The sequence below is a fragment of the Carassius auratus genome, unplaced genomic scaffold (assembly GCF_003368295.1).
Source record: "Carassius auratus strain Wakin unplaced genomic scaffold, ASM336829v1 scaf_tig00216345, whole genome shotgun sequence".
NCBI lineage: Eukaryota > Metazoa > Chordata > Actinopteri > Cypriniformes > Cyprinidae > Carassius > Carassius auratus.
Window position 1 is genome coordinate 1,328 of NW_020528520.1, and position 26,512 is coordinate 27,839.

At 37.0% G+C, this 26,512-nt stretch overlaps 2 protein-coding genes and 1 pseudogene across 2 annotated transcripts; all 3 read left to right on the forward strand.

Moving 5' to 3' along the window:
* Positions 1–695: 695 nt before the first annotated feature.
* On the forward strand, positions 696–3,236 carry LOC113097650 (cellular retinoic acid-binding protein 2-like; annotated as a pseudogene).
* Positions 3,237–6,807: 3,571 nt separating this feature from the next.
* LOC113097647 (secretory carrier-associated membrane protein 3-like) lies at positions 6,808–14,089 on the forward strand. Its single transcript, XM_026262918.1, has 9 exons — positions 6,808–7,247; positions 8,195–8,278; positions 8,542–8,649; positions 9,808–9,928; positions 10,637–10,765; positions 11,276–11,435; positions 12,158–12,259; positions 12,397–12,514; positions 12,883–14,089. Exons 1-9 carry the CDS (start codon positions 7,194–7,196, stop codon positions 13,030–13,032), a joined length of 1,026 nt encoding a protein of 341 aa, XP_026118703.1. The 5' UTR covers positions 6,808–7,193; the 3' UTR covers positions 13,033–14,089.
* Positions 14,090–14,218: 129 nt separating this feature from the next.
* Positions 14,219–22,847, forward strand: LOC113097648 (E3 ubiquitin-protein ligase RNF115). Its single transcript, XM_026262919.1, has 9 exons — positions 14,219–14,526; positions 15,463–15,521; positions 15,645–15,723; positions 19,260–19,492; positions 19,663–19,731; positions 19,987–20,059; positions 20,233–20,326; positions 20,992–21,107; positions 21,907–22,847. The coding sequence occupies exons 1-9, from the start codon at positions 14,440–14,442 to the stop codon at positions 22,036–22,038; spliced, it is 942 nt and encodes a 313-aa protein (XP_026118704.1). The 5' UTR covers positions 14,219–14,439; the 3' UTR covers positions 22,039–22,847.
* Positions 22,848–26,512: the final 3,665 nt, after the last annotated feature.

Genomic DNA, 26,512 nt, shown 5'->3' on the forward strand with positions numbered 1-26,512 from the left:
AGGTTTATTGAATCTAACTGTCGAGAGAAGTACTGGTGATCCGAAAACCGATGCAACCGGTTCTTGTCTCGTGAACGAGTCAGTCTATTGTTCGTTATCTGGCTCAGCTCGGTGTTCAATCTAAAATATTTTAAACTGTGTCCCAAAGATAAATGGAGGTCATACGGGTTTGGAACAACATGAGGGTAAGTTATTAATTACATAAATGTAATATTTGGCTGAACTAACCCTTTAAAGAGTGATTTAAATTTGTTTCGAAAAATAAAGTCCCTCAAAACATTAAAGGAGGTCTAAATGCAAATTCAAACCCAGAGTCTTGTTAGGACCCAGACACAGATCAGTCTAGAGCAGCTCTCAGCAAGAGACACAAGAGAGCCGAGATCTGAAGCTGTGATATGATTGACTGACTGAATACTGAGAGCTCATGATGAGCTCATGATGAGATGTCTTTGTTGGCATGTTTGTATGAGAGAAAGGGATCTGAGTATGTATTTTGCACCAATTTTAAGCAAAAGCTTAAAAAGTTTGACAGAATCTCCAAAAACATAATGGAATGCTTTCCGATTTAGTGTATGACTGATAACTAAATGTAACTAAAAGTAAAAAAAAAAGAAGAAGAAGAAGAAGAAGAAGAAGAAGAAAAGAGTGAGAATCCCATGCATGATCCATGAATAAGGAGTCTGGACTTGTAGGAATCATGCTGCAAGTTGCTTTGGGTAAAAGTGTCTGTTAAATAAGAAATGCCCAGTGTTAGGATGCAGCTAAAGGAATCAGCCGTATATGACCCGATCGCTCAAGCCAAATGAGGAGGGTTTTGTTGAATATTTACTGGAAGCACATGGCGCGCGAGCAGCGGCCGCCCAATGAAACGCGGAGCAGGTGAAGACGCTCCGGATTGGTCGAGAACTCAGTGCACACATTCTGATCTGAGAGAAAGAAAGACTGCTGGACACCGGCGGATGAGAGGAGGAGAGCGGTCCAAAACAACTGTCTGGAAGGAAAGATACGAAGAAACATGGAGTCTAACAAGAAGCGAACGTTTCCTGACTTTTCTGGATCATGGAAAATTACAAGTTCCGACAATTTCGAGGAACTTTTAAAAGCTATCGGTGAGTTTTCAGATAATTAATGTCTAAGATATTATCTTCAGATATCTAAGATAATTAAAAACTTATGTGACCTTTGTATTATTATTGTTTTATTATTATTATTACAATTAATAAGTTATTTTGATATTTTGTGATGCTTAAAAATGTCTTGGCAGTGTAAATTCCTTTAAATTGTAAAAAATAATAATAATAATCTAATTAAAGGAACAAAAAAGGAATTGTTTGCATAAGTAATTTAGTATACATATTTTGTATGATTACATCTTTACAAATAAATAAAATGCTATTTGTGTGTGTGTGTGTGTTCTGCAGGAATAAATGCCTTTCTACGCAAGATTGCAGTTGCAGCAGCTTCCAAACCAGCTGTTGAGATTACACAGCAGGGGGAACGTCTCTCCATTCAGACCTCCACGAGTGTACGCACCACTCATGTGTCCTTCACGGTGGGCAAGGCCTTCAACGAGACTACAGTGGATGGACGCCTATGCACAGTAATGTCACACTTATTCTCAGCACATCATATTTTTCTTATATCCTATTCATAAGATTCATACTATTAGAAAATATCAATGTATTAAATCTATTATTGTTTATATTTTCTAATAATAAAAATTATATGTTGAAGGGATAGGTCACCCAAAAATGAAAATTATGTCATCATTTACTCACCCTCATGTCGTTCCAAACCTGTATGAGTTGCTTTCTTATGTTGCACATAAAAGAAGATGTTTTGAAGATTGCTGGTAATAAAACAGTTGGTGGTTCCTATTGACTTATATGGTATTTTATTCCTACTATGGAAGTCAATGGGAACCACCAACTGTTTGATTACCAGCAATCTTCCAAACATCTCCTTTTATGTTCAACATAAGAAAGCAGCTCATCCGGTTTTGGAACGACATGAGGGTGAGTAAAAGGGAAGTCGTGGCCTAATGGTTAGAGAGTCGGACTCCCAATCGAAAGGTTGTGAGTTTGAGTCTCGGGCCGGCAGGAATTGTGGGTGGGGGGAGTGCACGTACAGTTCTCTCTCCACCTTCAATACCACGACTTAGGTGCCCTTGAGCAAGACATCGAACCCCCCAACTACTCCTGGGCCGCCGCAGCATAAATGGCTGCCCCACTGCTCTGTGTGTGTGTGTGCGTGCGTGCATGCGTGCGTCTGCTTAAAAGCAGAGCAACAAATTCTGAGTATGGGTCACCATAACTTGGCTGAATGTCATTTCCAACTTTCACTTAATTGAATGACAGAATTTCCATTTTTGGGAGAACTATTATTTAATTCTTACTTTAATTTCAATGGGGAAGTTCACTTTATCTATACACAACAAACAATGATGTATGTTTTCAAACAAACTTTGAGACTCATTAAGATATTTAAAAATGTATATCTCTGCTTTTCTTGGCCTTTTTTAACAATTCCTCATCAAGAGTTTATCCCAGAATGGGAGACAGACCGTAAAATCTACTTGTGAGCAGATACTGCACTGTGGGGAGGGCCCTAAGACATTCAATGGACACGTTTGAACTGACCATTGATGGCAGATGATTCTCGTAAGTGCACCACTTATTTAAAAAGTAATGCTAATATTTTTAATAAACTGAATTATTCCACTAGCATATGATATAGATTACTCACAGCCGCTTACTCTAATGAGCTTCTTAAAAGCTCAACACCTTACAATAATAGATTGTTATTCACTCCTAACCATTAGTGTTCACATTATTATAGAAGTCACACTGTTCCCATTTAGGCCACTTACAGTAAACAGGCTCCTCAATGTCAATGTTTTTTTTTTTTGTTCTTAATTGATATTTTGTAACTTTTAGTAATTCAGTCTTGCATGCTTGGAAAGGGCATTATTTGAATTCAGTGAACAAGATCTAACATCTTTTGTTATGTTTAGGCCTGTCGGATAAGGATCTTAAATTGTTCAAGCAGTTTGATGGTGGTTTCTTAACAGCTCTGATGTTTATCTTCCAGACCATGAGAGTCGGAGATGTCGTCTGCACCCGTGTGTATGAACGAGACTGAAGGATCTTTAGATTTCAGTTAATCTGGTTTATCATTGAGCAAGCCTATTCCTTCCACATTTGACATGTGCCAGAGAAGGAGAGATGTTTGAAGGCTCAGAGTGGTACTTGTAGAAAGATGGGTAGCGAGTTTGCATGTTGTCTTTTGGGTGCATTAACTGAGAAATGTATTAATTATTGGTGCTTGTGGATTTTATGTTGCAGTTTCATGCCACAATGGCTTACAATCCAAAATGTTTTAGGCCAATAAACCTTTAATTTATAAACTCCCAAAAATCTCATATATTCACTGTTTTCCTCTTGCCTGGATATAGAAATGTATATGACAACTGTCCTTGGTTTCACTTTACACTTATTTTCTGACTCATTCCTTTTCTTCAGAGCGCTCATTGTATCTGTTGATTTCTGTCTGATCCAACAACACTATAAATGTAAATGTATGAGTGTACATCAGTTGTTGAATTATTTCCTGGCAAAGAGTAATGGGAGAATGAGGAAGGGGTATGGAAAGAGTGAGCAAATGTTAGAAATCTTGTGCTTTATTCTAAATCTAGAGCACAGTAAATGATGCAAAAAGTGCTGATGAAAAGCAAAAAATAAGTTAAAAACTCTTTCTACCACTCTTTGTTTCTTTCATTTTTCTAACAGACACACATTTATTTAAATTATTCAGAGACTGCTGTTCTTTCAGTCTGCTGCCGATTATTAATTTTACAGGTTCCAGACAGCAGAGCTCACAGTGGACTTATTCAAGATTGCACATCATTTCAGTCTGCATGCTGTGTTGTGTATGCTTTCTACAATACTCAATGGTCCTGTTAAAAGTTTTAAGCTCATACAACCCTTGATGTCTTAAAACAAAGTGTATATGTGCTGCAGAGTACTGAGGTTGCCGTTAAATTCTGGAAGAGGTTGAAATAAATCCATAAACCCTGCTTACATGAATCAGGCATTGACTGTAATTTTGTGGTTTTGCTAAAGCAAGAATCACTGCAAGATGATTGCAACCACTTACAACCCACCCAAAGCACCTAAAACCACCTGGCATTCCAGAGCAGCCACAAAGGACACCCTAAACAACCACTTAGCTATGTCATAGAAACCAGAAACCCTTAACCTATGCAAACCACCAAGCACCACCCAGAACTCTGTAACAGCTATCTAGCAATCTAGTATTACTGTGCATGGGCGTCCATCCACTGTAAGTCTCATTGAAGGACTCACCACAGTGAAGGACACATGAGTGGTCCGCACAGTAGTGGAGGTCTGAATGGAGAGACTTTCCTCCTGCTGTGTATTGCAATTGCAAAATTTCCTGTCCTTTCTTGTCTAACCATGTCCAGTCTGCACTGGAATGTTATAGAGTCTAAACAGGGGTCCACACATTTCAATGCCTTTGAAAGCAACTTGCAAATGTCCTAGCAACTATAGCTACATAATCTCCTAACAACCATCTAGTAAAACTTCCAAAACTCCATAATGAATCCCCAAGCAAACACCTAGTATGCCTGGTAACCATACAGTTTTGTAGCTCTTTAATGTGACGTGACAGATCGCTGTAGTGCCTCAGTTCAAGGGATATGTGAACTGGTCGTATCTTACTCTTTACTAGTTATATAGTATGAAATAACCATGAATTAACATCTTTCAACCATGGAAAGACATCAATACACACAATTTTCAAGTACAAGTCCACCAACTTTAATCTACTCTCCTGTCTGGTTTGTTTTTCAGAAAAAAATGGCAGATTGTCCTGTAATGATTGGTCAGATCGCCTTTCAGTTAAACTCCCAGCAAAGGGTCAATCCCTTAACATCCATGCAGAACTCCCTAGTAAAACACTTTAGCAATGCCTAGCAACCACCCAGAACACCCTCACAAGCACCTAGCAATACCCTAGTACTGTGGGGGGGGCAAGTTTTGCATAGCATTTTCTTCAGAAATTGCACATTTGCACTGAATTAACTTCCATTTGTTCCATCTGGTCTGTCTAGGCTTCTTGACTCACTTTACAATTCCAAGTGAATGCCAAAATGCTTTTGAAGACACGGATTCACAATCCACAGAATTCCTGGCATTTTCACTGCATACCTCGCTAACAGGATTGATATTATAAGCACTCTAGAACAAGGTCATCAATTCTTCACCATGTTTTATCTCAGCATTGTGCCGTTTAAGCCTATTGTGGTGGTTTGCATGAACTAAGGCCCAGACCCTGATTCATCCTCTTGTTTAATTTAAACCATAACGCTGAGAAACGGGCAAAACCCACTGAGCTCCTCCATCCCTGTGGTTGCCTTGGCATACACCAGTGTAGGGTTCATGTCAGTCATTCCACAGGTGGTGATGTCATTGGGCCATGCATCGCTTGATTGGCTGAGGAATATTGCGGGTTCCAAGGAAACACACCCACTTAGAGAAATGAAAAAGAGGTTTTAGAAGATGGTTTAGGAAATTAATAGTGACAAATCTTTGTCACTTTAGCATAACCTTATTTTATCTTTATGAATGGTTAATTAAAGGTCCCATTCCTGTTTACCATCGCACTGTCATGCTCACCAGTTATGTATATTGCATTTGAACTGGAAGCTTGCTCACCAAGATCAGAGCAGAAATAAATGCAATCCAGCAACCATGCTGTTTTAAAGTCATTTTGTGGAGTGCAGTTTCTTGGTTTCCATTCAGTATGTATACATTTTATCCACATCTGGTCAATGCTGAAGTCAAAGTGCTGCATTGATTGTTTATTTGGAACACCTTAATTTACTAGCAGCAGAAACTTTATCATTTACCAAAAGAAAGCAACGTGAATGTCTGCAGTCAAAGAGGTCGAGAGGTTTCATACCTAAGAAAATGAAATTGGTCTTACAACAGAATGAATGAGCAGGAACAAGGGTGATTGTGTGTGCACGTGGACCGGGGGAGAAGAGGTATATTTTGTATTTTGAGGTATCATATGACTGACTTTCTCAAGTATAGGTCCCTCCTGTCACCCATTTGAACTCACGACTTAATAACTGCAAGCCTTCAGCAACTCTTGCCCAATCGATATTTTACAGAGGAAAGTTACGCTGTTTGCCTCGCGTAACTTTCAAGGCAACAGTGACGCCAGTGGTTGAAACGGGAACAGAAACAGCTTATGAATTAGCTTATGAATTTACATTGTACCGATTAACCGAGACGGACGGACAGAACAGACAGATATTTTAGAAATGATAGGCCCATGCTGTCGTTGAAATAATATTATACACTGAAATACAATTAATTTCATTTGTAAGGCGAAACATGCCCCACTACGTCACTCCTCACACATGCGCTGTTTCGCATAAATTCATCATGTGATATAATAGCGCTTTCTCATTGGCTCTTCCTCGTCATGTGACGTAACTATTTCCTTAAAGCGTCAGCGTCCTTGTTGCCATGTCCTCTAATTAATAAGCCATTTTGGGTGTTTTGTTCAGTGTAAGTAAAAGACTAGTTTATTTGTAGTTGTAATGTTAAGTATTAAAATTGTATTCCTGTAAATGGGAATTATTTCCAAAAATACATAATTCACCAGTTTACTCGTCCAAAATGGAAAAAGGACCGCTTCTTTTAATTGTTATTAATTTATATTATATTTAGTTATTTGTGCCGTATTTAAAACCTGGCAACTCCCGTGTCATGTGATACTAACATATTTCCTGTGCTCTAGCGCTACACAACAACGCCGTCAGACTTGATATTGAAACAAAATCGTGTCGCTCGTCGGATCGTACAAAGGAAGATAAATTATATTCAAAAAAATACTACAGAAGAAGACCACAGACCACTGGAGAATAGGGACTAGTTTTGCTATTGATTTGAAGCGGACACCTGACGTTTCGTTGTGATGTTGGCTGGTTAGCTATAGCTAGTGTTAACCAGGCTTGTGTGATTTGTTTGTTTTAAATTGATTTATTATAAGCTAGTATTTACTAAACTGGATTGACTTCTGCCTGTAACTGTCCGCTACACAACACTGTTCTGGTGTTTACATATTGCCAAGGTTAAATCTGCCAAACCAGTACCAAAATGTCAAAATACACCACTTTTGCAGATGCAGCAGATGATCACAATCCATTTCAGGTAATATGACGTTAAAATGTTGTAATATTTTAAACTGCTTATGGTGTTGTCTTTTGTGGCCTAATTTGAGTAGTTCTGGAGATGCTGTCATAAGACTTGACAGTCATCAAAGACCAGACCAGTCATATTAATTTACATTCATGTGTTCTTGTATGAATGATCCTTCCAGTCTTTGTCCTTGACATTCTGCTCTGAATTTGAGCTGCTAGTTATTGATGACTTGCTGCTGTTTGTATAGCTAAATTAAATAATCAATGAAATAATTAAATGAAATAATTCGAGGAAAATTATTATAATGAAACCGCATGTGTAAATAGATGTGTAAATAGACTATCAGTCAAAAGTTTGGACACACCTTGTTATCGTTTATTGTTACAATTTTCCACAATTTAAAGTATTAAGTCATCAACAGTGTAAAACTGTATTATTATATAGTGTCTAATTAAGGCTAAAAATATAATTTTTTTTTATCATGAAGTTAGTTTTGTAAAACAAAATGTAAAACAAAGTCACAAAGGTGTAGGAATTATATAGTGGCCAAATAAGACAAAGTGAAGCCTGTGCATAGGTGCAGTTTATATTTGTCTTTTAAATCTAAATTTAAGTATAAGGACTTTAGGTCAGAAGGTTGTTAAGATCACGAGCACATAAATTCACCCATGTGTGTCTTAATCTTTGAGTGGCACTCTATTATTTTATTTTATTGCTGGTTAGTTACTTGCAGTTTATCAGAAGACTTAAATGTCTTAATTGTGTTTTATGTCTTAAGGTTAGTCCCCCTATAGCAGATAACGAGATTGCCTCAGAAACAATGATATTAGAGCAAGATATGTTTACAGTGCCAGTTCTTAGGGCGACCTTTTGTGGTATCAGCCCAGATATTTAATTATTATCTCTCTACCACCTGCTATATATGAAGTGAAAAGTTTGTTTTCTTGTGTCTGCAGGATCCTTCAGTGACTCAGCACAGCGGCAACACTGGCTATGCCACGCTGGATCTCTACAACCCATTCGACAACAACACAACAGCCGTAAATATATGTCCATCCTGACCATTGTCAATGTTGATTACGAAGCATTCAACTATTAATACATCAACTTGAGTTACCTCTGCTCTGCAAGAGAAAATTATTATCAGATACTTTTGTCATTATGTCATGTTATTTATTTAAAGATGTCTGTTAATTTGTTGTATTATACCAGTCTTGCATCATTATGATGGCTTATTTTTGCTTAATTAGATTTTTATTTAAGATTATATTAATTGGTTTGCTTGTTGTTTTGGGTAATGAAGCCTCCACCTGCCTATGAAGCCACATCTCCTGCCGCACCTCCTGCCCAAACGCCTCCCAGCAGCACCACACCAACTGAGCCCAAGAACTATGGATCCTATGGAACAAAGGTGCTGTTTAGAACTAATTGAGCCATATTTGTTCGAGAGCGGTTATTGAGCAGTAAAGCCATTTTAACCTTTTAAAATTATTGCATGATGGTTTGTATAATTTGATCTTATTCATTACTTCATTCAGTATGTGGACAGCTTTAGAATTTTTCACAAAATGAATAGCATGATTAAACTGATTTGCATGGATAATCTTGAGATTAGCAAAGCTCATCTTGAGATCTGTAAGGCAAAGCTCTCGATTTACCGGTCAATCTACATTCCTACTCTCACCTATGGTCATGAGCTGTGGGTCATGACCGAAAGGACAAGATCCCGGATACAGGCGGCCGAAATGAGCTTTCTCCGTCGGGTGGCTGGGCGCTCCCTTAGAGATAGGGTGAGAAGCTCGGTCACTCGGGAGGAGCTCAGAGTAGAGCCGTTGCTCCTCCACATCGAGAGGAGCCAGCTGAGGTGGCTCGGGCATCTATTTCGGATGCCTCCTGGACGCCTTCCCAGGGAGGTGTTCCAGGCACGTCTCACCGGGAGGAGGCCCCGGGGAAGACCTAGGACACGCTGGAGGGACTATGTCTCCCGGCTGGCCTGGGAACGCCTCGGGGTCCCCCCGGAAGAGCTGGAAGAAGTGGCTAGGGAGAGGGAAGTCTGGGCGTCTCTGCTTAGACTGTTGCCCCCGCGACCCGGCCCCGGATAAGCGGAAGATGATGGATGGATGGATCTTGAGATTACTGACTGATGTTTATTATTTTGTTTATGGGAATAAACTTTATAAAAATAAAGTGATAAAATAAACATGCACTACCATTCAAGTATTAATTACTGATACCTTTGGGATTTCTGAAAGGTCACATGACGGGAAGACTGGAGTGATGACTGCTGAAAATTCAACTTTGCTTTACAGGAATAAATTCCAATATTAATATATATTATATTTTCCACTAATTAATAAATTAAAAATTAATACTGCCGTGGAATAGTTAGCACACTAAACAGCTGAATTTCAACTTTAATTTAGCTCCCTGCTGAGTTGCAAACAGTTGACCATGAATATATCTAATCTATTTAATACTGTGCAAAAATGCTTCTTAATGTGGAAGTGACAAAAAACAGTTATGCATTTCATAAGTGTTAACTGCCTCTTTCGCTCTCTCTCTGTTGCAGTCTGCAGTGAATGCCACCACGGCAGATCTGTTGAGGAAGCAGGAGGAACTAGAAAGAAAAGCAAAAGAGCTGGAGAGAAGAGAGAGGGAGCTGAATGCACATGCACTTGGGTCTGGAGCCAGTGAGTGAAAGCTTGGGAAAAAATATCTTGATTTGTGTTTTAGCCAGGGGAATTAAATGTAAACGAAACATCTTGTACAGTGATAGCTGATAGTGTTGTCTTCAGTTTTGACCTGACAATGATCAACAACATCCTAACATTATCTTAGCGGGTGTTTGATGTGGAACCACCATTCACATTTTCAGAAAATGTACTTATCTAGATGCATTATTGGAAGAGCTTTGATTACAAATATTTCAGTACTCCCAGCTCCATTTGCACATTCTATCACATTCAAATCCACTTTTGGAGAAACAATTTCACACAATTCTGCAGATTTTCAACACCGAAAACATGGGACATTGTTTTTTTTAAGAATGAAATGCTTCAATTCAGTCAAGATCAGCAGAACATACAAAGCAGAACACATTTAAATAACAAAAAAAATGTCTGCATGGAAGAGAGCAAAGTAGAGTAGTATTAGAAAATTATTTTATGTAAATAAGTGACATAAAACAAGTGCATTTTAAGAACTGAAGTGATTATTTAGATGCACTTCTAAAATTGTTGCTCAGGGACAAAGAAACAGCACGTCTAAAAAGATGACAGTGATGGATGGATGGTATTATCAAAGGAGTACGATTTAGGCCTTGGCGGTAATGAACAAGACATTAATGGAGTGTGATTGATGAATGGGGATATGAAGCTCTTTCTGTCCTTCTCCCTCAGCTCGTCAGAATAATTGGCCCCCATTGCCCTCCTTCTGCCCAGTGGGACCGTGTTTCTATCAGGACATTAACGTGGAGATTAGTCAAAGTTTCCAGCGCACTGTCACCACCATGTACTACTACTGGATGTGTAAGTTTTGCTCGGTTTAGTGCGTCTTTTGCGGCGTGTGGATGGGTCTGGTTTGTATCTGTCCTCCATCATTTTCAGTAAATACTTCAATTATGAATTTATCATGCATGCTTTCATTAGTTAAACAGAAATTGGTAGTCTTCTTTGTAGTGATTGACCAGTATACTGGCCAGACTGATTAATCAACCGTTATTTGCCCATTTGCAGCAGAAATTCTCAAAAGCCTCTTCAATGGACAAGTTTAGAAAAACTGTTTTAGTAAATATTGGGTAAAATAGAAACGTGGTAGATCACCCAAAAGTTGTTATATTAACACACTCATAACTTTTCATTAATTCACCCTTATGTGAGTTTGTAAGATTACTTTGACTAGAACTTTAAAAATTACACTCAAAGTTTTTATACAAGTATAACCTTTAATGCTATATTGGCTTTCTAGTCTGGAGTTTTTCTTTATACTTCTCTTTCTCTCTCTTTTTACCCACTTCTCTCGTCTTTTTTTCCTTGTAGTCACAGCATGCACTTTGCTCTTTAATCTCATCTCCTGTTTGGCTATGTTCTGTGCGGACCCCATCAATGGAGTTGGTTTTGGTCTTGCCATACTCTGGTTTCTCCTCTTCACCCCCTGCTCCTTTGTTTGTTGGTACAGGCCTGTGTACAAAGCCTTCAGGTATGTGCCACTTTGGTCTCTCGTTGAGGGTGGGATGCTTTTGTCTTTTGTTCTTTTTTTCCTTTTTTCCTTTTTTTAGCTGTAGCAAACCCATTTCAGCAATACTCACATATTAAGTGCACCCAAATCCCACAAAATTTAAAATCTGATGAAAAGTGACTCTCCCTCAGACCATCTGAGATGTAGATGAGTTTGTTTGTTCGTCAGAACAGATTTGGAGAAATTTACCATTGTATTTAGCATCACTCGCTCACAAATGGATCCTCTGCAGTGAATGGGTGCCATCAGAATGTGAGTCCAAACAGCTGATAAAAACATCACAATAATCCACAAGTAACCCACACCACTCCAGTCAAGCAATTAATACCAGGATCCATTGGTGATCAAGTGATGCTAAATTTCTCGAAATATGTTAGAGAAACAAACTCAATTGCATCTTGGGTGGCCTGAGAGTGAGCACATTTTTTAAACAAAATTGTATGTTTGCGTGAACTATTAATTTGAAGGCATTAAGTGACATTATTTCTGCTAATAACTGAATAAACTCATAACTTGGTATTAAACTTTGGGATAAGTCTTGTTCTGTAGATGCGAGTAATTCTTGAAATTATGCAGATTTCAGACAATTTTCGTCTGCTCTATGACTAAATGATTGGGAAATAAACATGAAAATGTATAATAGTTTGTTATACCATTATGATAAAATTTCCATTTCTCAACAGGAGTGACAGTTCCTTCAACTTCTTTGCATTTTTCTTTGTCTTCTTCGCTCAACTGGTGCTTTATGTTATCATGACTATTGGTATCCCTGGCTGGGGCTTCAGGTGAGCATGACAAAACATTTGTGCAGATTTGGTTATCAACCTCTTGATTGTCTTTAATTGTCATTTCATTCTTACTAATTTGTCCACTTGCTTGTAACTCTGTACATTTCTCTCTTTCTCTTCCATTTGTGTCTCAGTGGGTGGATCGTGAGTTTAGCCGCTCTAAGCAAGAGCAAGGCGGTGGGTGTGATCATGATGCTAAATGCTGCACTCTTCACCGCTCAGGCAGCCTTGGGAGTGATGTTACTCAAGAGGGTAAATCACATCACAAATAACAGCATCCATTGACAGTCAAATCAGGGATATAATCTTAAGTATAAATTGAAACCATACAAAATGTTTATCTTAATAATGTAATTGTTGGATATAGTGTTTTGTGGGGCTGTGGGTCATGACATTCATCATGCTCTTTAGTACTTTTTATTCTGAAATAATGCAATTTTATATATATATGTATTATTATAAAAAAAATTTTTTTTTCAAATAAATACAGCCCTGGAGAGAATAAGAGACTTAACAACTCCATTCCCAAACTTTTGAACAATAACATATTAGAATTTTGATTCATTGTATTGATCTGATGAATGATGATTTTTTAATTTTTTTGCGTCTTTTCCCATCAGGTTCATTCTATGTACAGGCAGACTGGAGCGAGCTTTGAGAAGGCCCAGGCTGAGTTTGCTACTGGTGTGCTTTCCAATCAGGCAGTGCGCCAGGCTGCCACCAATGCCACCGTTTCAGCCGCACAGGGCGCCTTCACTGCACCCCGGTAGAGAGACATGAATGACAGAAAAAAAAAAAGTGTTGAGGAACGTATTTGCTTACACAGCTTAAAGACAAAGTGACTTCTTCTAGCATTCCTAGACATGGCCAAGTTGGAAACCAACACACTTACCCTAGAACCATCTTGTATGCATGTCAAGATGTAGTAAAACACCATTGGTTTTCTGTTTGTATTTTTTGGTCTTGCTGAGCATTAGGCCATTAGTTCGGACATGCAAAAAGGATCTAGGTGTTGGTTGATTTCAAGTTATGGGTTATATATGCTGTCTGTGAGGATCTATGATCAACTAATACAATGGTCTTTCTGTTTATCATGCTAGAAAAAGTCACTGTATTTCGTTAAGACCGTAAAAATACCTAATACCACAGGTTTTGGCTTACAATTCTTGTCTCTCTTCAAGAGACAAGCTTTGCAGATTCAACAAAGACGTGTCACATTCTGCCTTTGGTTTTCCCTGGACTTCCTTCTTTGTGTGTAAATAGCAGTACGTGGCAAGGAAAGGGATCATTTCATTGCTCTAGAATTGAGGTTACTACTTAGAACCTGTGAAGTTTAATTTGCCAAAAGTTTTTCTTAAGCAAAAGAGAAATCCAATATCATGTTTTAGAGATTCATCACTAGGGTTATTAGTCTGTTAGTGGAAGGATTTCATTATTTATGAAAAAGCATGTTTTGACGCAGCTTAAACTACTGTATGTACCTCTTTGCAGTTATACACGACTAATGTTTTATTTTCATGAGTTGAGGAAGGTGATTTGTGCTTTGGAATACATAATCATCCTTCATACCTTGATATAAAACTCACAATTTCTTATCCAAATGAACAAAACTAGAACAGGATTGGTGCAGTTATCATTGGTCAACCTATTTGTGTTGCTTTTGTGATTGTAACTTTTTTTCGTCATTTCAATCTAACGTTTGTCTTAACACTATAGTATTAACCTAAATTAAGCTATTTGTTGTTTTAACGTTATTGTATTGCTGCTGTATGTTCTAGTAACTGTTTCTGCTATTTGTTTTATTAAAGGTCGTGAATATGCATCTTATACTTTGCCTTTTGCACTCACTATATATTAAACCAATAAAGGTTTAGTATAGCCTATACGATATGTTTAATATTTTATTTATTTTTCTATATATATTGTTATTTTGTTGTTGTTGTTATACGATTACCTTAAACGTCGTTTGTTTTAAAATCTTAATGAATAGTAAGCCTTTCATATGAAACAGTAGAGAACATTTTGCTCGGTATTTCTTCAAGACGTATGAAAATACTTCAATGTTTCTCAAGAAAGTATTCTAAATAGTACGACGTTTTAAACGTTCGAAATGACGCGTCTCCTTGACAACCGACGCTCCTTTCCAAATGTGCAACGTCATAGTTGAGTGAGTGAAGATGGCGGAGGCCGCTGCTGCTACTGCTGCTCCTCGACACCGGTTCTTCTGTCACTGCTGCAGAGGTGAAATCGACCCCAAGCTGCCTGTAAGTACACAGAAACACTTCATTAACAAGCGTTTGTGCGTTTTGCGTGCTTACCCTGTGATACGCTTCAACGCACCTCAAGTGTTCTTCTTACAGCTATAACTTAACAGTAGAAGTACTAACTTACAGAACTGCATTTATTTCTTATAACGTTAGATGTAGTGTTTGTTTGAGTTGACGCGCATTGGTACAGAAATATGGGGATGTGGTTCACGAAACTAAACATTATAAGGAGTGTGCGACAAATGTCATCATGGTTGCGAGGAATTAAGTAACCAAGTTTGGGAGTTACACTGATGCCAAATTTAGCACAGCCAGCCTCGACAGTCTGCAACCCTGGTCAAGTAGAAACACAAGCATGCGTGCATTGATTGACAGGTGTGTAGGTCCTGGACAGGTTGTCTGACACAGAGGCGCATGTATTATAATAACAAACAAATATATATATGAATTGAATCCTCCAAACTAAAATACCAATACCATGTTTTTTGTAATTTCTATTTGGTAAACATGTAAGTCACATGGAATACGGGCACTCAAGGGTTAAACTGTATTCTCAGGACAAAGATATTTTTAGATAAATGTCAGGTTGGTGCAAGTTGTCACGTGTTTTAAAGCAGCATGGTATTATGTGTTTTGTGTGTGTGTGTGTGTTGTCACACAAATTTTACATGTTAAATGATTTTATTTTTAATGGACAATAACAATGGAAATGCTAAATAGCATTAGGCAGTCAAGATAGTAAAATAAATATACAAACCTTCAGAATTACTCACTGCAGTTAAACTAGTGACAACTATGAAAACTATCCCTGGTATATTATTTATATATAATCTTACATGAAATTTTTACTGCTGTTTTTTGCAACCTATATAACTTTACAGATAAACATGTTTTACTTATGATGTCCTTAATAGTGTGCATGTGTTTGAACAGGAATATGTTTGTCCCAGATGTGACTCTGGTTTTATTGAAGAGGTGTCAGAGAACTCAAGGTGAGTTTTGCTTTTATGTCAGTAACTAATGAGATTGTAATATTTTTCTTTACTGTAATTCCATAGATCTCTGGTTACTCAACTTTTTTGTCATTTACATTGAGTAAAACAATGCTTCATTAGTTTTCTTCAGAGTCGTGATGGTGCTGGTGCTGGGGCTGCCGCTGTAGGCGATGATGACATGGCCTCACAGTTTGCAGAGGTATAATACTTTTAATATAATACCTACTGTCTTCCAATAACTGTTTATTTGAGCATCATATATCATTAACTATAACTAAGACTATTTAAAAAAAATTGGAAATTAAATGAAAATATAACTATTGGATGAAAAACAAACTAAACAAAAATAGAAATGTTGCCTTGCCAAAGTAATATAAAGTGGAAATTAATAAAAAAGCAAAAAACTATGACTAAAATTAAAAAATATATATATAGTAATACAGTGTTGAGTACTCGAGACTCGGACTCGGCCTTGGACTCGGTCTCGAGACCGTATTTTAATGGTCTCGGTCTTGTCATGGACTCGTGTGCATTTTGACTCGGTATTGACTCGGACTCGAACATATTAGGAATCGGACTTATGCCCGAGTCCACTCGAGTCCCAATCAAAATATTTCATGATTATTACTGTATGTTAATGTTTATTTAAATTGATGTATGTTTGAGACATCCAATGACTGGTGATTTTCTTTTGACGTGAGACGTTAGGCCAGCGACACACTGGATGTGTGGCGCAAGCGTCTCAGCTGCGTGGCGTGTCTGTTTTTAATTCGGCTCCCATGTTAACAGGTTAGATCTTGCAGACTGCCTGCGTGAGACGCGCGGAAAACCGTGCATGCTATAAATAGAACCGACGCCTATTTTTCACGCAACACGCGTGCATGTTGGAAGTGTTTCCAGGCAAAAAAGTAAAATATGTTTATATGTCATTTTGTACACAAATACATATTAATTTATGACATTTTAATATTTGATAGTCTATAGGTTGGCATAATAAAAAATAAAAATTAATTTAAAAAAATAAATTAATAATGAACGATTTTCAAATATTGCACCTGTCAAACATACTCTATTGTGCCGTCAATACTGTTGACGGTGTCCTATCAGTAGGTGTGTAAAAAAAAAAAAAAAGTTGATATTGTTGTCATGAAGACAAGTGCCTGGTTTTTCGGCAGCCTCCCTCTATGTCACCTACAGCAGCAGCAGCGCGCCAAGCGCCGCGTGCAGACACGCTTCTGGTGTGTAAAGACAGAAAACGCGAAGCAGCCACCACGCTTCTAGCACGCAGCAGAGACGCCACGCAGCCAGTGTGTCACCGGCCTAAGTTACCCTCCTGCCATCCGCCTGTAGTGATCCCGCTTTCCAGGAAGCCACATTGCTACATTATTTCTCTCAACTGTGTTATTTTTACAAAGTAGGACAAAATGGTCACAGAAAAAAACCAAATATCGTTTAATAAACTTATATAATGAATACAGAAAGTCTCAACGCTAATCATCTCCCCCCAAAAACATGTCTGACAGAATGCATTGAACTTATATGGCATTTCATCCAGCTTTCTTCCCCTGGCACATACACACTTTTGCATGAAATTTTTCCTGGACAGTCAGTCAGCTCTTGTGTGTATGCCCTCCGTAACTAAAAAAAAAACTTGGACTAGTGTGTATTTTACCCTGCATTAAAATGCACCATCCAGGGAAATTAGCATTAGATTATCCGTTGCTGTTAAAGAAAGTGATAAAATGGTAACTGTTGTCAGTCCCCGCTTCCTCTGCACCAATAGAGAGAGTTTTTAGTCTTTGTGGATTGATCATGAGACCACATCGTGCTTGGTTGGGTAGCTGGATGGTCTCCTCACTTATTTTTTTGAGAAGTAATTATGCCCATCTTTAATCTTCACAACATCTAAAGTGCACATAATCCAATACATTGTAAGGATATTAGCAGTCATTAGTTAAGCTTCAAGGTTAAAAGTTATGTAAAAGCTGTTACAGTTGAACATTTACAGGTATAGTGGTACAGTAATGTTATTTGTACTAGAAAGGTTATATGGATGTGTATAGTGGTACAATGATGTTATGTGAAAATGAGCACTTAATATTGACAAGTTAAAATTCATAATACTAATAAAATTACCTTTACACCACATACTATGTGGCCCTTTTACCCTTTATTGTTTCCACCAAACATTTTACATACTCTTGAAGATTTCTTTAGGTCTTGTCAAAGACCCAATCTCTCTGGTCTCGGTCTTGACTCGGACTCGACCCTTTCTGAACTCGGTCTTGACTCGGACTCGAACCTTTCTGAACTCGGTCTTGTCTCGGACTCGACCCTCTCTGGACTCGATCTGGACTCGGACTCGAATGAGCTGGTCTCGACTACAACACTGTAGTAATATTTAATAAAGGTAAATTCATAAAAATTGCAAAAGCACATAACAGAATTACTGAAAAAAAATAAGTAAAATTAAATAAAATATAATTCAAAATATTAATAAAAACTTGTTATTAATAAAAATAAGAATAATTACAAAATTAAAGATCATTGGATTTTTTTTCTTTAAATCAAATGTAAATTCATGTCCCAGTCACATTTTCTAGGTTAAATAAACATTACCTACAATATCAGAAAGCGAGAGAGAGAGAGAAAATTCTATTCTTTTAAAAAAAAATTTAAGTGTTATCAATGTTCTATTTATTAAAACCAAGTATGAATCTCATGAAGTTAGTGTTTTTAAAGGGTTAGTTCACCCAAAAATGAAAATTAGCCCATAAAATAACTCATAAATAAATGATAAATAATAAATCTTCGGTGTACATGGCTTTCTTCTTTTAGACGAGTCCAGTCGGAGTTATATAAAAAATTGTCTTTGATCTTTCAAGTTGTTTCATGGCACTCGGCGGGTGTTGCAGTGCTTCAGTCTAAAAGAAGTTAAATAAAAATCACCCATCCATAATAAAAAGTGTCTCACACAGCCCCAGGGGGTGAACAAAGGTCTCCTGTAGCGAATTGATGCGTTTTTGTAAGAAAAAAAATCCATATTCAAAACGTAATAATCATGTTAATTTAGCCCCAACAGTAGTAAAAAGAAGCAGTTCTGGGGGAATGACGTATGAGGTCAGCGTTGTGCATGTGCCGGTGAGTCTCGCGAAAACCAACGTTTGTTAACAGGAGCAAAGTAAGCAACCAGTTTCCTCTTGGCTTATATCGAAATCCTCCGACATTCTTCTTTACAAATCCTCATTTTGTATTTCTAATTCGTGACCATTGTTTGGTTTTGATCTTTCCCCTGCGCTTCCGCGTGTCAATTCTGAGCGGCGCATGCACAGAGCTGACCTCATACATCATTCCCCTGGAACTGCTTCCATTTACAACAGTGAGTGCAAGCTAGATTAAAGTGATTATTACGTTTTAAATATGGTTATTTTTCTTAGAAAAATGTATCGATTCGCTACAGGAGGACTTTGTTCATCTCCTGGAGCCATGTGAGATGCTTTTTATTTCACTGCAACATCCACTGAGTGCCATGAAACAGCTTGAACGATCAAAAGGCATTTTTAATATAACTCCAACTGGATTTGTCTGAAAGAAAAAAGTCATATACACATAGGATGACTTGAGGATGAGTAATTTATGGGCTAATTTTCATTTCTGGGTGAACTAACCCTTTAAGCGGGGGTCAGTCATGGTTTTGTTTCTCTATGAGCCTTTTGTCTTTTCGTTCGCCATTAGCTGTGGCAGCTGCTTTTCATGGAACATTCAGCCCTCCTCTCCGACCCCACCGTCACAGACGCTCTCCGCAGCCGCTCAGGGGTTGAAGCAACAGTTGGTGATCCTGCCCCTGGGACAGCGGGACCCGTAGCGTCTGTGGAGACTTTGTCAGACTGCACAGAGCCTGTGCTTCCCCCTCAACAAAACAGCCAGCAGCGTAACTCTAGACTGGATCAGGGACCGGCTGTGGAGGGGTGTGTAATGCCACTTGTTACAGCTGCTGTCTACTAGGAGTTCTAAAAGATGGAATATGTGTCGATCAATATTTAAAGTTTTACATTCAGTATTAACTTGGTTTATTCATATATATATATATATATAAAACGTATGAGAAATGACATACTATACTCTTTGTTTCTTTAAGGATGGTCCAGCAGTTCCTGTCTGGTCTGTTTTCCAATTCTGACAGTGCAGGTTCCCAAACCTCCTCATGGTATGTTTTGTGGTTTACCATGATTTTGTGAAGTATAAAGTATAATAGGTTTCTGAGACAACACTCAATCCGTCAAACAGATTTAGAGTTTGGCTGAGCTTAAACAATATTTGTATCAACCCATCACCTCTGCTGTTTGAAATGAATGTTGTTCCTGGACCAACAAAAGATATTCAGTGTCCTGCAAATGTACTTATTTGTATATGACATTATCTACAGATCCATCCAGTGACTTATCAATCACCTATTCCTCAGGTCTAGCATGCTGCACTCTAACCCTGGAGATTATGCTTGGGGACAAGGAGGTTTAGATGCGGTCATCACACAGGTGAGTCACACTGTCATCTGATGATATGACTCAAGTCATCAAGCATTTTGCCTCTTGGGACTTAAATTTGTCCCCGGGCTGGAGTCAAGCAGATTCTAGATTTTTCTTGTGAAAACTAAACCATTAGAAATATCCTGCTCATCAGCTGTTGCAGATTTAGTTTTTTCTTCCAGTTGCTTGGTCAGTCTGAAAACACCGGCCCCCCTCCTGCCGGGAAGGAGATGATCTCATCTCTCCCCATCGTTAGCATCTCCACAGAACAAGCTGGTAAATTCCCATAATCCTCTGAGTCACCATGCACACTTTATTTGAAGTGCTATAAATGAAAACAGGGCTGGTCACACATATCTGGTCACCTCCAGAAAGCTTTTTTTTTGCTTTTCCTGACAAATATTGTACTGAATATGATAAATTCAAGAGGGTGAACTGGAAACATGATGAATATGTATAATTCTGAGAGCAGAGCATTGTATATACGCCATATTTATACCAAACGTTTCCAAAGACTCACATTCTTCCCCTCATGTTATTGCTGAGCTGCAGATCTGCTTGTTCACTGAGCTGAAAGTTTTTCACTCAAAAACAAAAAACATTTACCGAACTAATGTTGTTCCAAACCTGTATGGCTTTAATTGTTCTGTGGCACATAAATGAATAAAACCTAAAGAATGTTGGTAAGCAAACGGTTTCAGTTTCCAATGACTTCCATTATACGAAAATACAATAGAAGCAAATGGGAGCCAAAATATCTTCTTTTGTGTTCAGCAGAAGAAAGAAAGTCTTTTGAGTTTGCATCGACATGAGATTGAGTAAATGATGACAGAATTAAAATTTTCGGATGAACTATCCCTTTGACTTTCAACTTTCCATTTCACAGTAGATAGCACTTGACAGTGTCTCTCTCCATGTATTCTTCTACATCTCTCTAACAGCATGCCGGCTGGAATGCCCTGTGTGTAGAGAGGAGTACACTGAAGGGGAATCTGTCCGACAGCTGCCCTGTCTGCACTACTTTCACAGCAACTGTATCGTGCCCTGGCTACAACTGGTATGAGTCTCATAAAATGACCTTAGTGCTGGATCATTTGTCATCAAACCCATGTTTGTTAACAAAAATAAAACCCTCGGGAATTTCCAGTGGGTTTTTAAAATGTCAGTTTTAAATGTCGATTTATGAGCACACCAAACTTTGTGGTTAACATTACTTGAGCAGAAGTCATACCGCAAACATTAACTTTTGAGGTGGCAGGTTTGAAATGTGCTGAGATGTACATGATATTTGAAAATGATATGTCATGTACAACTAAATTATGTGCTAAAAAAAAAACCTACACTAGTATTCGGAAGTCTTGAGGTTGGTAAGATTTTTTGAAAAGTCTCTTGAACTCACCAAGGCTGCATCAGTAAAAAAACTCATACTGTGAAATATTATTACAATAAAAAATAACTGTTTTCTTCAATGTTTTAAAATTTAATTTATTCCTGTTATAGCAAAGCTGAATTTTCAGCATCATTACTCCGGTCTTCATTGACTTCTGAAGGATCATGTGACATTTCTAATATACTGATTTGGTGTTCAAGAAACATTTCTTATGAATATTAATCTTAAAAACTTAATTGTGCTGCTTAATATTTTAGTTTTTTAGATTCTGTGTTGAATAGAGAGTTTAAAAGAACAGCTTTTATTTAAAAAAATTTTTTTAGTAACATTATAAATGTTTTTACCACCATTTTTTATCAACTTAAATGCTAAGTCATTGCTAAATAAGTGTTAATTTCTTTAAAAAACAAAAAGACAATTATTGTTCTGTCCTCATTTTGTGCTGGTTTTTTTTTTTTGTTAATAGCACGACACCTGCCCTGTCTGTCGGAAAAGTCTGGATGGTGAAGACTGGAGTTTCCAGCCACAGACTGGACCTTCAGGGGCAATTCCATCACCGATGAACGTAGAGGAACGTAGCACCTCTGAGACTCTTTAGCCTCCTTTTAATACCTCACAATGAAGTGAGCGCACAGTTCACTTTCCTTTACCTGTCAACAGATGACATCTGCACTGCACATGCTTTCACTCTTTTGAAGGCACCATAGAAACGCAAAGATTTAGATACCTGCTCAAGTTTTGCACTGTAAAACGTTTCATCTGTTGTTCTGTACGTGTTTTGGGTTGATAGTTTGACATTGCTATGTGTTGCTATTTTGAAGATTTGTGGGTTTTTGTAGATGGATAGAAAAATAATCGTATTTATTGTATTCACAAGTTTTGAAGATGTTTTAGAACTATCCTTGATGATCCTCTTGGTGCATTTGTCTTTATTCTCAGGGTTCCTCGACTGCTCCAAATTTTGATATGGATTGTGAGACAGTCCCACTTATAAGAGGTCACTTCAGAATATGGCCTTTGAACATTTTAAGTGTCATTTGGAATTTTATACCACACTGGTAAAGGTAAAATGTTTACAAGAGAGAAATAAAAACAATTTTACATTAAATAACTAGAAAAACTTAACTTTACATATAAGCTAACCTTCTACATATTGCACTCTCACATTAATAAAAGACTATTTTTGTTTTTCTGGCATCAGAGTGTATGAACTATTTAGGGTTTTTTTAACTTTTGATGTTAATATCTAGAATGCAGGGTGGTTGATGGCAATATAATCCTGATATATTTTAACTAATTCAACCTAAAGAAGAAAAACGAGACAAAACTGTAATCTAGAATCTAGATAAACTTTTGACATAAAATTTAATAATTTAAAAATTGCCAAATATGGCTTGTGGGCTTAAAGAAGTTACATTATGATTAATTAACAATTCATACATTTTTTTTCTTTTTTTTTTTTTACTTTTTAGAAATAAATTAATACTTTTATTCAGCAAGGTTGCATTAAATTGATCAAAAGTGACAGTAAATAAATTTGTGATGTTACAAAAGATTTATATTTCAAATAAATGCTGTTCTTTGGAACTTTTTATGTGTGTTCATTAAAGAATCCTGAAGAAACTAATCATTTTATTAAATGATTATGAAACTAATCATTTTATTTTCCCTAAAATAAAAAGCAACACAACCATTTTTTTTCTTTTTAACATTTCTATTCATAAGAAATGTTTCTTTGGCACAAAATCAGCATATTAGAATGATTTTCTAAGGATCATGTGATACCGAAGAATGGAGTAATGATGCTGAAAATTCAGCTTTGCCATCACAATAATAAATAACTTTTTTATTTTCTGTATTTTTCAGTGTACATTGTACAAGTTATAATGTGAAATTGGCGTATTGTGAGACAAATTTGCATTACAAATGGATAAAAATCACATATTGACAATTGTCATTACATTAGACTATTTTGTATGATAAGGATGCTTATGAATCCCCAGTTTCCTAATTTGTATCATTAATGTGGGACACATCACCATCTCATGGGTTAGTCAGATTATTTATCATCTCATTTGCATTGTAAAAACCTAAAAAAATTAGTTATGAAACAGTTTCACTATATAAACCATGAAGTTGTAATTTCTGTTTCATCAAGGTAGTGGTTTCTGCATTACTGGAAGTAAATGAGTCATGTTTCTATTAACATTTTTTTTTATGAAGCAATACCCCCACAATGATAATTTCTTGTTATATTAAGACACTATGGACTTGTGTAAATGCAAGATTTCATAGCCACCTAGATCAATGTAAAAATAATAATAATAATAATAACGATATGGATATTGCACAATGGTGTATTTCACAATCCGACCTCCTACAAAGCTTGATCCAAAAGTTCAGTGGGATTTTATGTGGACAAAATAAAAGGTGAAATAAAATGGAGGTTTAAAGGAAAACACAACGCCTTTTGCAGGAGTTAAAATTAGTTGGTTGTGTGACTTAAATTTGTCAACTAGAAAGATCCGTTCAGTAGCACTTTTTTGCAGTTTAAACATTTATGCCAGTAGGTGGCGTCAAGTGTTGAGTGTATGTTTGTGAATCACTGACTCGTACTCAACGATTTGTAAAAAAAAATAAAAAAAAAACAGTCTTACTATTATTTATTAAATATCTAGTTCATACTTTTGTTTATTATATGTACGCGCTGATGTTGTCTGCCACCTTAATGCTTCGAAATCAGAATAGCTACACTCAAATTTAAAGGGATACTCCACCCTGAAATGAAAATTTTGTCATTAATCACTTACTTTCATGTCATTCCAAACCCATAAACAAAATTTAAGATATTTGCGATGAAAACCGGGAGGCTTTGTGACTGTCCCATTGACTGCCAAGTAAATTGCACTGTCAAGGTCAAGGTCAGAAATTATCAGAATAGTCCATCTGCCATCAATGGTTCAATCTGATTTTTATGTAGCGATGAGAATACTTTTTGTAAGCGAAGAAAACAAAAATAATGACTTTATTCAACAAGTCATCTCCTCGATGTCTCTACGCATCACCGTAGCACCATTTTGGAGAACATCCGCTAAACGCAAGCAGTGTATGCTCTTACAGTGTCAGCTGCGCTGCAACTCTAGGCTTGCGGAGTTGGAGAAAGAGCAGACTACCCCTTCGTCACCATCAGTAACTCTAGATTTTTAATTGGGATAAGCTGTTTCCATTCAAAGTTGCCTATTTTCTTATGCACAAAATTTGACTATTGCATAATATTTGCATATTAAGCACTGTTTCCATCTAAACATGTCAAATAAAATCACTCTTCACTCAAAATCAAGTCACTTCTTGATAAGCTGGCATTAAATATCACCAAGAAAATTAGGATAAGCCTCCGGATATAATAATTTTCCTATATAATAACTTGCAGCTCATAGCGAAGAGCTGTTTGGGAAAGCAGTCATGTAAGGCAGTTCTGGGAGACAATTACATAGAAATATTTTGGTGACAGACTTTTCTCTGGAATTTAAGCACGATCATAAAATTTCAGATGCTGTGCATTGGTCCACTGGTTAGTCAGGTTCTGTCATCCCATAGCTCAGTCACATGACTTTTTATTAGCATGGAGGATTTTATTTTGTAAATGTGTTTCCATCATTGTTTACGCAAATTTTTTATTAATGGATAAACTGCTTACCCAACACAATTGTGCACATATGTTTTTTATGAGCAATTTCAGAATTTTTGCGCATCTTGGTGTTCCCATCCAGTTTTTTATGCGATATTCCAAAATGTGCATAAAAAAAGGGGGTGGAAAAATAGCTATTGATAGGGACAACAGACAACAGACCAGCGGTAACAGGAACCAACTGGCAACATGATGGCAGAATAATTAAGAAATGTATAAAAAATTTATGTGTAAAAAGTATGAGGTGTGATTTGTGAACTTTTTGCTAATTGCTAGAGGAGAACTAATATGATAACCAGCTGTCTGGCCAAAATCTCTGGCCAAAGCGTCTGGATAATAATGTATGTCTGAATAATGTAGGCCAACGTGTGAATAAGAAAAGCACATTGATAATATTTTGGCTTTATCCTATTTTTCCCCAAGGAAGGCTTTAAGGTGTTAATGAAGGAAACATTTACATCCGTCTCCCTGCGACTGTGATCATAAAGGCCTCAGTAGATATCATAACACACAAACACTAGGCTACTAGCCTATGAACTACAGCCTTATTTAAATAGGTAACATTTGACGAATACATCACATTTTATTTGAACACAAGACATATTATATGTTATCCCACAAAGCATGATCAAAATTCACCAATATAGATTAAGTATTTAATTTTGATGGTACCGGCACATGTTGGGATAGAGGGAGAAAAGAAAGCTGATCAAACAGCCAAGAAGGCATTAAAACAAACCGATGTAGACATAAACATATCACTTAGTAAAGCCAAAATGAAAGGAATAATCAGAAGGCCTATGATTAGGAAATGGCAAAAGATCCGGGATAGACACATAAAGGGTTGGCATCTATACAACATTCAAAAACAAGATGGAAATGGAAAAAAAAATTTTAATTAGGAAGGAGGACACAATAATATCTAGACTCTGTATTGGTCACACAGCTCATAAGCAATCATTATTTATTATTGGTAAACATGAATCAGGTAATTTCAATAATTGAGGTATACCAGTGACTGTGGATCATATATCCTATTATATTGTGAAGCATATGAAAGTGAAAGAATGTGATTAATAGAAGAATTAATTTTGTTGAATATTAAAGCAGTTTCTAGATCTTCTGACAAAAAAAACTTTCTCTGCCTCTCTAGGCAGTTGTCTCTCAGTTCTGCAAAAATACATGCAAAAAACAGGCTACAAATAAATTAGACAATCAGAAGTTTGTGCTACAGTTTACTGGACACAGAATAGTTACATTTCCCTTATTTGAAGTACTGCTTACTGTATACTGTATGTGTAAGCAGTATAAAACAGTTAATAGTTCCTTCAGCTCTCTCTCCAGTGCTAGGATGCATTTTTAAAGTAGTCACCTGTGATCCTGT

What these genes read in the sequence shown, in the direction of transcription:
- LOC113097648 (XM_026262919.1), top strand. Translation starts at nt 14,440, where the DNA reads ATGGCGGAGGCCGCTGCTGCTACTGCTGCTCCTCGACACCGGTTCTTC. An exon ending in CAGGGACCGGCTGTGGAGGG is followed by an intron (nt 19,493 to 19,662) that starts GTGTGTAATGCC and finishes TGTTTCTTTAAG; the next exon opens with GATGGTCCAGCAGTTCCTGT. An exon ending in TCGTGCCCTGGCTACAACTG is followed by an intron (nt 21,108 to 21,906) that starts GTATGAGTCTCA and finishes TTTTGTTAATAG; the next exon opens with CACGACACCTGCCCTGTCTG.
- LOC113097647 (XM_026262918.1), top strand. Translation starts at nt 7,194, where the DNA reads ATGTCAAAATACACCACTTTTGCAGATGCAGCAGATGATCACAATCCA. An exon ending in ATGATCACAATCCATTTCAG is followed by an intron (nt 7,248 to 8,194) that starts GTAATATGACGT and finishes TTGTGTCTGCAG; the next exon opens with GATCCTTCAGTGACTCAGCA. An exon ending in CCTGTGTACAAAGCCTTCAG is followed by an intron (nt 11,436 to 12,157) that starts GTATGTGCCACT and finishes ATTTCTCAACAG; the next exon opens with GAGTGACAGTTCCTTCAACT.